This window comes from Cyphomyrmex costatus, unplaced genomic scaffold (assembly GCF_001594065.2).
Source record: "Cyphomyrmex costatus isolate MS0001 unplaced genomic scaffold, Ccosl1.0 scaffold505, whole genome shotgun sequence".
NCBI classification, from domain to species: Eukaryota; Metazoa; Arthropoda; class Insecta; order Hymenoptera; family Formicidae; genus Cyphomyrmex; species Cyphomyrmex costatus.
Window position 1 is genome coordinate 722272 of NW_017279311.1, and position 12396 is coordinate 734667.

A 12396-nucleotide genomic window follows, 5' to 3' on the forward strand; every position below is an offset into this window, starting at 1 on the left:
GGCAATGCATTTTAAAAATATGGTTATTTATTAATTCAATTAATATTATCAAAATAAGATCGATGTTTCCTGTAATAAACGGTTTATTTATCTTTTTCGTCTGTCGCACAATAAAATGATTAACAATAAAGTTGAAAAGGGCACATAATTCAGTTAAGCATTTAAAATGTATATTGAAGTTAAGACATAAAATATATTAATTAAATAAATACGTAAAATACAGAATTACATGTCTTGGCCTTTTGATTAGGCCATCTTCAGATAATAAAATTAAGATTTGATATACGAAAAGCAAAGGACTCTTAATATTAAATATAGTAATATAATGTAAAGGGCATATAATAATCAAAGAACAAAATAATTAAACCGCATCTTACACATTATAATTAATTTAATAAAAAAATTGTAAAAATATAAAATATAAATTAAGTTGTTAAAGTATAAATATATTTTATACTATGACAACTTTTTTATTAAAATAATTATAATATGTAAGATGCGGTTTAATTATTTTGTTCTTTGACTTTTATGTCCTTTACATTATATTATTGTATTCTATATAATGAGTACATTAATATAAAACTATGAATATAAATAGAATTATGGCAAGTTAAAAAAATAATTAAACCTGTTTTACATTTTTTAATTTATTGAAAATAAATTTGTCATATAACTTAGATTAAAAGTTCTTAGATAATAGTCCATCGTTCTTTGTCAATCTTACGATGCAATCATCAGATTCTCCCTGTGAACATAAAATTAGGAAAAACTTCATGAGGTTAATTTATATTACAATTTTAACAATGTTATTTATTATAGAAATATTATGTCAATTAAATAGTATAATAATTTTGCATTTAAAATGTACCAAAGAATTAATTATATAAATTATACAAATCTATATATATATATATGTATACATAAGTAATTTAAACATACCATTCGACGAATTGCTCCACAGATTGCATACATCTTGTGAGTATCGGTCATACGACCTGTTTCTGGGTCAACATCGGCCAGAGTCAGCTGTATAGATGCATGATCTTTGGCATGGATGATACGATTACTCGCCGAGCTACAATACAGAGAGAAATTACAGGATTTAAATCCATTCTTTCTAAAAAATCTTCCTGTAATTCTTCTACAAATATATTCTTTCAAATGTGATTACAAAAATCAGACAGTTGAAAGAAATTGATCTTTTCACTGAAACAGATTTACAAAGGCTGGATTTCTATTCTTGAAAAGAAACATATGAAAAAATAATGAAACACTATAGTATAATATATTTCCCTAGTTTTACTTATGCAATACTTTTTATAAGAATAGAGATCCTGATCTTCATCATTCCACTGCATTAAAATTATTTTGTCTTCATTAAACTTCAAAAATATTATGGCCTGATTTTTCATTTTCCAGTTAACGTGTTATACAGACATCACTTAATTTGATGATATAAAAATTAGTGTTTCTAACTATTAGATTAATCACTAAATTGATACTTTAATAAACTGATAGTGTGTTAACTTTAAGTTATTACACAAAACCATCAGTTCAGTTCATTAATCACTAGAATAATACAAATGTTTACATTATTATCAAATTAAATCTAACCACAAGTTAATTAGAAAATGACAAATTGGGCCTTGAAGTATAACGAGCATACACAGTTTAGTTACGAAGAACAGATCCACAGATTTGTGTGGAATTACCTAACCTCACTTACAAACCGCTGTTTATTTATCGTACGCGTTACAGTCTATCTTCCTGAATATAGAAATCTGCGTAACACGAATATAATTGAACATTTAGACATGAGACTTTCGCTCGCGTTCGGTGTAAAGTTTGCAAGAATTATCATTAAACCACGTGTGCTTGCGTCTTACCATTTTCGAGGGATGTACAAGTCGACCAGATTTCCCAAATCGTTCTCCATTTTTCTTTACAGCTACTACAACAACACAGTAAAACGGAAGATTAGCGTTTTATTTGGGCAGGCAAAACATTTTTAAGCCAATGTTAATTTCTTCGTAAATACTTGTCGTACTTACAATCGGAACGTCGATTACTCGAGAAGCAAGAAGGCTGCGAAATGAAAGATGGAGAACTGGAATGACTGGATATGGAACAATACGGAACGACGGAACATGGAATGATGAAATGGAACTTTGCGGCGTGCGTCGAATGGAAACAAACTGTATGTTGCAACTTTTTGTATTTGAACAAACTGGTAATAAATATTTATTACTACATAGTTTTATTAATTTTATGTTATACAATTTTTATTTTAATGTGAAATTAATTGATACGCATCGTAATTACGTTTGGGAAGAGGGATCGAGGAACACACGAACGACACGGACTTTATTTTGATATATTAATAAATATATAACCCATATTCTCACAATATTTCGAAAGTTACTAAATCAATTATCTCATATTTTGTAATTTCAATCCGTGATTAAATTTAAAATTTAAGTTGATACTTACATATTATTATTATATATGTCTATTATGACACTTTTTGCTCAGAACCTCCGTTTTCTGTGCTTTTCAACCCTCAAATATCCATTTAATCTCGTTACAAAACTGTTTCGGAATTTCAGAGCAATGCGGACAAATCTATATCGTTCGCCGCAAACATTTTCGCCGATTTCGACTAAAAAAAAAACAAAAAAAAAACGTCTACACCGCGCATGCGCGAGGTGAGACGGAGGAGATCCTGGAGTTCGTGTCCGTGCACTTCCCGTTCTGTCGCAGTCCCCCCCCCCCCTCTATTCTCGTTCTGTCGCAGTCCCCCCCCCCTCTCTCTCCACCTCACCTCACCACCCTGCACTCGTCCGGTGCTCTCGCGGCGATCCGTCGTCGACGGCCGCGCGCCCCGTCTATTCGCAATTGTTCGCGATTACGTGCTGTGTGGTATGTCCTACGCGCGATTCGTCCGACCGGCTCTCGACGATATGACGACGCCGATCGGCCGTCGCGCGCGTACGTACGTATCGTACGGGCGGAACACCCTGGCGAGAGCGCGGTGCTTCAAAACCGGCCGCGTTTAGTGGCTCGCGTTCAGTAGCGAAGCGCGCTCCGCGCTGGATGGATCGACGACGGTGATTGTGCGCGGCGCGAACGCTCTCGCTCGACGGCGACGTGACGGTGCGATGCACGTCGGCAGGACCGGAGAGTGACTGAACGAATAATTGATCGGAATACATACGGCAGTGCGATTCAACATGTCCATGAAGGTGAGCGCGAGATTCGCCGCGGTTGTATCTCTCCCCCGCGAGAAACGTTCGCCTCCCCCAGCCTCCCTGAACGTTCGCTTTTGTTTCCTGAAATGTGAAAAAACTTCGAAAGGACACGAGCGTCCTTCTAAATTGTCGTAGTATGGTAATTTTGTAACTGTAGAATAATCGTGTGTGTTGTGTTTTTTAGAGGACAAATTTAAATAACACACTACTTCGCCACTCTTTCGTATCGAAATTCAGATCGGCTTCTTTTTGGGAAGTAATGTGTAATTTAGGATTTGGTAATTTCCACTGTTTGAGACGTTTGTTCTCTCTGTGATATACGTATAAAACAAATGATGCTATTTGTTAATGTATAAATAATAGACGGTCTTACACGAATCTCTAAGGAAAATATACTGCTTGTCATTAATTAATATTGTCCTTAATTCTTTATAAATTATTGATTAATACTTATTAATTTGCTCAGATTCGGAAGCGTAACGGAATTTTGAACATTCGGTGGACAGGATCTTTGTGGCGCTTGTCAAATTATTATATTATTAAATTTAATATTATTAAATAACTCGATGGTGAATTGGATTTGACATAATATGTTGCGATAAGTTATACATATATAATTTATCGAGTACGAATCTGTACACGATATAATCGATAAGCTATATTTTTATCCATTAACTTCTTCAAGTTTATTCTTTGATTCACGTCAGATCGATTAGATGAAATGGAAAAAAATATGCATGCTTGAGCTCCAGTTACTTACGAGAAATAATTGTTTAATCGAGACTTAAATATTATTTATTATGGCTTTGTTCCAAAATTCATTTCCTAGTATCTAAAAAATTTAGGATTGGGCTGGAGAACACACTACTTTTAAGTTTCTTTTTAAATTACCTCATATATAGATATTTGTTGTAGAAATTGAGTGCATAAAGTAATACAAAATTTGAGCAAATAAAAAAATATTTAAAAAACCAAATTTTCTCAATTTCTATATTAAATACATACAAGATGACTTAAAAAATATATATATATCTAACTGATAAATAACTTACAATTTTTCCAATTCTGCGCTGAAAAGAATTTTTTAAGTAACATTTCTAATATTATTATCTTGAATAGTATCAAATAAACATTTCTTACTGCAAATAAATATTTATTAAAAAAAAAAAAAGGAAATAGTACCTGGATCAAATAATATATATTTATGTTTAATAAATACTTATTTGCAATAAGAAAATGTTAACTCTTAGTACTATTCAAGAAAGTATTACTTATGTTTAGGTAATTTTTTTCAACGTGTGAAAATCTATAGTGCACCTAAATATATTCAGCACTGACAGTGAATTTTGGAACATCGCCTACATCGAGCTTTCTATACAATTCATTTATTCGCGGATGCTTTATCGTTGCTGTGCTTTTTTTTTCCGACGATTCGATTGTCTTCTCTTCCGGGAGATCGAAAAAACATCGCTTTTATCTCGAGTCCTTGATATAATATTATTTTTCCCTTTCAACTGTTAACAGTCGCAACATTAAGCATGATTTGCGTATTTAACAAACGAAAAACTAGAAGGTCACATATTAAAAGCGTGACAAGAAATATACATACGTCTTATCTTTAGTTGTGCGCTATTTCTGGTTCGCGACGATGAATAGGTGCACCTGCGCGAGAGCGATTAAAAACCGAAAGACGAAGAGCTTTGTCGCGCCTTGTTGACCCGGACATTTCCGTAGAAAACTGAACCGCGAAGATGTGACGGTCAATTTTGTCTGACGGTTTTTTATTTGGAGGTTGATTGTGAATTTTGTGAAGTAAAGTAAAACTCACAAAAATGCAATCACAACTTACGCAAATATCATCGTTGCTTTAAACGACTGCGCATCTTTGAAACTGGTTCACTTGGTCTTATCATCGTGATTTCATCGACTGCATTCAACAGAAAAATCAGCTTTTGTTGTAAAATTCTTAACATGACTGATCTTCCTCACTGAACCTAAATGTATAAAGTAATCATTTTTAAGAATCTTAAGATAGTTGTGTAAAGTTGCTTTTTCTGCTGAACGTAGCCATTGGTTTACATCTAGTAAATTTGTTAATTCAAATTATAAAAATTTTTATAAATAAATCAAGTTATTAGATAAAAGAAGCATAAAAGCTAATATTGATTTTTTTTCGCGAAAAATCATTCTATCACTATTCAAATGTATAATTCAAACACAAATGTTTCGACCTTTATTATTAGATCATCCTCAGTGTTTAGTTATTTTAAAAAAATTCGTCCACTTTTGTAATTTTTATCTCATTTCAAGAAACACACAAATTGATCCCCTGGATTGAACCGAAATGGGCGGCGCTGTGCGTCGATAATCCGCTGACAATCGTAATCGCGTAATTATTATAATTTCAATGTACTTGAGTTTATATATGCACTGCAAACAGACATTATCATCAGCGTGATATTGTTCGTGACACGCATTACATAATATCGAGCGGTGTGTATAGTCCGCTTTAGAGCCGGTCGCGTTGCCGACGTCGGCAGGGCACGCTTAATAGCTTGTTCATCATATATTTTCCCTATCTACGTTACGTAAGATTTACACCAGACTGCTCGAATCAGGCTCGTTAACAACTGGTTGATAAATCCGCGACGATCGAGAAACCTGCGCCACAGCCTTTTGCTGTAATTTATTTTTTCGACGTACGTAGAACGTTCCTATAATGAATACAACGATTTAATTACACGTAATTTTTATGTTACGTTTGAGCGATAAATATTCACAGGAAAGGCTTTCATTTTAATTTCAAATTTTTATAATTGCATATGGAGAATCGGAATACTCTTACACTCTGAAAAAATACTAAATTTTAATAAATCATTTGTTTGAGTAATACCAACAAAATATAATATTTAATAAATATGAAGATACATTTATTTAGTACAAAAATAATTATTTTGATTTAACAATAATTTTTATTAATAAGTAAATATTTATTTACTTAGAGTAAATAAATATTTGTTCTCATTAGAATGTTTAGTTTTTTATCTTTTCTAACAGAAACCTAATACAGAAAAGACTTTTTTTATTTATAATTATAGATTTTTATAAATGTGCAATACGTAGTTTAATATTGGTCAATTTATTATTAAAACACAGTAATTAATTATTTATGTAGATTACTAAAAATACTGAACAATAATATTTTTAATATTTAAAATAAGTAATTAATTACTGTTTTTCAGTATTGATCAGTGTTAGATTTCTAGAGTACATGCAAAATATATATATTAAATTGCACATATATGTATATCAAAATATATCAAAATATACAATATACATCAAAATGTATGACGCGCGTATAAACTTATAAATAAATTTTAGCTTGACATCTGACGCAGATTTGAAGAGGAATTAAAATTCAGTGATGTTATAATATATAAAATTATGAAATAGGATGTTTCGACAGTAATAACTAATTATGACAATATAGTTTGAAGTTTCAATGTTAGAACATCGTTTTTAAATACGAATAATAAGTATGTACATCTAGAAGAAATGCCGCAAATGTCAGAGTGTTATTCTTGATAGATGTTTTGATATTTTAATTAAAGCTTTAATTGTCAACCGCGCGCGCTAATTACGGTTGCAGTCGAGACTGCGGAAAAAAGTGCAGCTCCGCGAAAGCCACGTTTAGAGATTATCGCCACCGAACACGTGTGTTCGATGCAGACTTGTGAGATTTTTAGCCACATAATAAAGTAGTACATGCATCAATTTGAATTTCAAAATTAATGATTTACGAATTCATAATAAAACGTGAAATAATTTACTTAATAACTCATTTCAATTTTTTAACAGGTTACAATATTTTCTCTCAAAGTTGATGCAAACACACGATGTGTTCCGAATGCAATTATGATGTTATGTATAAATTACGCATTTATAGATTATTGTAAAATACGATTAGGATAAATCGTCTTTTTATCGAGTACCGAGAAAGATTTGCTTGGATAAAAAAAAGACTTTAAATAATCTATAATAATGAAAATATTTAATTACTTTAACCTGTTATAATTATATGTAATGATCAATGCTGAATATTTTAGTATTATGATTTTATTATATTTAATCTTATAATTTTGAATTTTAAAATACAAAAATCATCTTTTAATAAGTTTTGTGTTCAATAACTTTCTAATAATTTTTGTAACTTACTAATTATCCTTCAACATCGCAAAAATCAAGGTTAAAAAAGTAATAAATTTTTAATTTTTTCTTATAAGACTTTGTACATAATTATTACATTTGCAAATGATTGATGATGTAAAATATATTAGTTTCTTAGGAGATGCGCTTATGTCTACCTTTCCATTAAAACATTGATTTATAATTATAATTGGCACGATAGAAATGTTTAACAGGAAAAAGTGTTATACACGGAGAGAAGGATTTCTTAAAATTTACCCTGAAAATACAGTAATTATGGTACAATACAATAAATTTAAAGATTTTTACCATGCACTTCAGTAAAATTAATCATACTTATTTTATATTTTATTGTAGTTTTATTAATGAATGTGAGAGATTTACATAAAAATTCTTCGAAATATAATGTTGTCCCACAATTATCATATTTTTAGGGTAAATTTTAAGATATAATTCTTTCCGTGTAGTATCCTAGATTTTCGTGATCGAGATTTATTTCTCGTGTTCTACATATCCGAAAGAGACATTTCTTGCCGTGCTACGGAATCGCCGCAAAATCCTATAAGATTTTTAGTATCCTAGATTTTCGTGATCGAGATTTATTTCTCGTGTTCTACATATCCGAAAGAGACATTTCTTGCCGTGCTACGGAATCGCCGCAAAATCCTATAAGATTTTTCCGCGCTATTGAGCATACTGCTCGACGTGTTTTGCAATTTTACGTTTGCGATCCGTGACGAGTGTCCGGAATCAATAAACTACTAGGCTAACGGATACAAAGTTACAGATATCGGGCCTACAAGCCTATTTTTCTTGCTCGTTCGAAATATTTCGGAATGCGAGTTCCGTTCAGACGTAAATTCGCAGGCGCGACGCGCCGAGGACACAGGCGTTTATTCCCCGAGAAATCACGCGGGATATTTTCTCTCTCCAAGAACGTGTTTGCACCGCAAGTCGGATCACTCCATAAACACTCGAAAGCGAAGGTCGACGTATTATTTCGATCATCATCGTGGCGAAAGACCGACAATACTCACGCTGGATAACATTTGCGCCGATGGGTTCACCGTTAGAAGCCGTAAACGAGAGGAATAAAAATGGCCGGATCTACGGTCCCGAGAAATATCGATCCCAATGACAACTTCGAGCATATTTCTGAGATTATGGAAGCGCTAAAAATATTTGACGGCTTTTAAACGGCCCCAACAATCTGACGAGTTCACCCGGAAATTCACAGTTACATTCATATTCCATTACATATCCAATACACGATTCATATATTCAGACTTCGATATATAAATGTTTCATTATTTAAATATAAAAAAAACTTGAATATATATGAAAATATTTTCCGATAAGCAGTAATTGAAGACAATGATTTGTTTTATAATAATTTAAATACAGATATACAATAAATGTTTCATAATTTGAATAACTGTATTATATTATATTATTAATGTCGAAACTGATTGACTTTATTTGTATAAAAACATGAAAAGTAAAAAAGAAATCAAATAAATTCTCTAGAAATCTAAAAAGATTGTAAAAAGATTGGAATTATTCAAAACTGATTAAATTTAATTTTTCTAGTTTAAAAATTAATCTTGGTTTCTGATAATTGGTATTCTTGGAGTATTAAGAAATTAATCTCAAATTTTTTGTGTTAACTATTATTAAGTTTACTATTTTTTTGTCATTTATTAATATATGTATAATAACTTTTGTAATAAATTTCCATTGTGAAAAGATTTTTTAAAGTGAAGAAATTTTGAAAAATGTATTTCTCTATTCTTCTGCATCGATCTTGCAATTTTATATTGTTACGATTTTAATATAGTTTCTATAAATTCTCGAGAGGCGTAAAAAAAAAAACTTTTGTTTCTGACACTTTCTCACGTTTACGTCGCTCCGATGCGACCTTGCGTAAATCAAGAAACGTGAAATTAATTAGCGATTTATTAACCTGTTACCTTTGGCTCTCGTTTTTTTTCAGAAAGAGTCGCCTTGGGACGTGGAGTTGCATCTGGCGGCGGCACGCGGGGACGCCAAGCGTCTTCGTATTTTATTGGATTCCGGACGTGTCCACGTTGATTGCAAAGACAAGGTCAGTACCGTGCAATACCCCCAGTTTTCGAAGTAAGATCTCGTTATCGTGGACATTTCTCAAACACGATCTTCAAACGGTTGGGAGAGCTTTGTGTGACAACTGAACATTAACTTTTTATGAGAATTTACAATGAAAAGATAATTAAAAGAAAATATTTTGTTTTACACGAAAATGATAATATTAATCTGTGCCTTCCTGAAATACGATATTCAATTGGATTTTGATTTTATCAGTTGAAATTGGTTCGTTCAGTCGGTTCATCAGCTCAAAACAATAAGATCGCGTGAGATTACTGCCGGAAATCGATTAGACAGGAACTCACGTTCCTGATTACAATAGTCTCGCGATAGATAAGCGATATCCCGGCAAACGCGCGATTTACCGGCTATTTTCTCTCCTCGCTGTCGACTCATTATGCAAATAACGACGAAGAACGAGCAGCACGAGTAACGTTACTCTTCTCTGCGCGTCTCGAAAGTGGTTTATTAGATCAGCTCGGACACTAATCGTACTACTTTTCGACTTGGGAAGCCGAACACGTTTTATCGACGTCTGTATTTTTTGCAAACTCATCTGCATGAAATTATGTCCGTGTCAGGGCCGAATGAAATCACTATATGTTTATTTAGTCAACAGAAAATTAAAATTAATAGTACTTCCTGCCCCATTCACGATTCTTTTCTATCCTACTAAAAATACCAGTCAATATTTTTTAGACACAAGTCGACATTTGTATCCTATCATTATAACTTTAAATGCTAAGAAAATTAGAGTAATATTTATGTCGACTTGTGTCACTAAATGGAAAGAATCTACTGGTAACAATTTTATACGCAAATCGTTACTTTTAGAAATATGTGACTATATATTAATCCTTTGTTACTGTACTTTTTTTACACTTTATCACTTGTGTGTGTGTGTGTGTCTGTGAAAACCAGTAATTTTATTAATTAATATGTCCTTATCTAAATATCAATAAATAAATTTATCTATTAAAAATACCTATTCTATTGCTGAGAAAAGCGATTACTCAATTAATTTTCTTCCTTTTAAATTATGATTATCTTTAACAAAGAATATTTTCTTGATAACAATCCTAATATTTATTATAAATGTTAGAAATATTCATTATTATGTATTCAATACCGAATTTATTTTGTTTTGAAGAATATTATAAAATTGATCAAAGAAACGACTTTATATAATAAGCAAATCGAATTTATTTTAATTTAATAATCTTGATTAAAAAATATTAAACTCACTCTAGGATTCAGAATAAATTTTAAATAAATGTGATCTTTGTGGTGACTTACGATGGATTGTAGATATATAAATTACTTTTAAATATTTGAAACGAAGTAATTATTATTTACGTATGTATTTTTTTTTTGTGTATATAGTTTTAAATATAAAGGATAGTTAAAATAATTTTTCTTAATCATTGTTTGTAAATAAAACTTTTTGATTATAAAAAGATAATGTTTCGTCAAAATGCATGCATGTAAATTCTTCGCTTAGGACAGTGACCCTTAAGTATGTGGCTAACTCGGATTAATATAAGTGTGCTAATTGCACTAGTAGACTTTTAATCATTAGGACATTTAGCGCGAATCTTACTAGCTCGCGAGAAGATTGATTAGAAAATATACACCGGCATACATTCGCCGGAGTTTAGTGTTCACCGGCGGGAAAGTTTCGCGTCTAATTATATATCGTCGGAACGAAGTTTTGCAAACGAGGTCGGTTTTCTTTCAGGACGGCACGACACCTTTGATATTGGCCGCCGCTGGTGGCCACATCGACGCCGTGATCGAGCTGTTGCATCAAGGGGCGGATCCCAATGCCAAAAGGCTGGTAAGTCCTGACCTTGTGTCAAAGATCGAGTGTATCTGTGAATGAATAATATCCCCGTGGAATGAATGAAAGCTTAATAATAATTACAGAGACAACTCGTGCACGCCCACGTTTATTAATGGCTAAAAATCCTTAGTATACTATACTATAATATTAGCGTATTACAATAAGACGTTAAATGAGAAGATAGCCTTTACTCTTATTTATATTTATTGAAGAGAAGTAGGTACTGTTTGTATACAATACAAGAGATTAATTTGATATTTATTAATTTTTCAACTTAGAGATTTGCAAAGCGACCATAAATAAGAAAGTTATCAGGGGTATGTTAAGTTAGCACCCCAACTATAGTACTCAGGAGTTCTGATTAGAGTTCCCACTTCTTTTTGACGATACGAAGAGTTCTCTATGATTTTTAATGACATATGCGCTTAATAATTATTTTTTAATAATTCTTTAAAAATGGGATGCTAACTTTTTTACGAAATTCAAGGTCGCATAGTTCTGATCAGCTTAACAGAAGTGTATTGTGAATACCTAGAGTTCTTGATACCTAAAAAACATTTTTGAAGAATAATAAAATTTTTAAAAAATATTAGAAATCTTTAAAAATTTTTTTGAGAGTACCGAGTAGTTCTGAGTTGCGTTTCATATAGTACTCGACGAGTTCTATCGAAAACTGTAAGGTGGAAAAGCGATTGGACCAACGGTTTGCAAGATACAGCGACATTTGTCAGAATATCAACAATTTTTAAAGTGAGTATATCTCGGAAACCGTTGGTCCAATCGCTTTGAGCCCTAATACTTTTCGACAGAACTCGCCGAGAACTGTCCAGAACTCCAATCAGAACTACTCGATACTCCCAAAAAATTTTAACTTTAAATTTTTTCGAAGTCCCACGTCGGAAAATTTTTTGCGAGTACCGAGTAGTTCTGAGTAGCGTTTCTTATAGTTCTCGACGAGTTCTATCGAAAACTGTA

The 12396-nt window shown here is 32.0% G+C and overlaps 2 protein-coding genes across 2 annotated transcripts; one reads left to right on the forward strand and one right to left on the reverse strand.

Annotated features, from left to right (window-relative positions):
- Positions 1-629: 629 nt before the first annotated feature.
- On the reverse strand, positions 630-2108 carry RpS21 (ribosomal protein S21). The gene is made up of 4 exons (XM_018545875.1): positions 2052-2108; positions 1887-1951; positions 940-1075; positions 630-745 (listed from the first exon to the last, which is right to left on the reverse strand). The coding sequence occupies exons 2-4, from the start codon at positions 1934-1936 to the stop codon at positions 680-682; spliced, it is 252 nt and encodes an 83-aa protein (XP_018401377.1). The 5' UTR covers positions 1937-1951; positions 2052-2108; the 3' UTR covers positions 630-679.
- Positions 2109-2909: 801 nt separating this feature from the next.
- LOC108778630 (ankyrin repeat domain-containing protein 29) lies at positions 2910-11415 on the forward strand (the record flags this gene model as incomplete). Its single annotated transcript, XM_018545852.1, has 3 exons — positions 2910-3242; positions 9448-9558; positions 11317-11415. Coding segments are annotated over exons 1-3 (222 nt in total), but the record flags the coding sequence as incomplete, so codon positions are not given.
- Between the last annotated feature and the right edge of the window lie 981 nt (positions 11416-12396).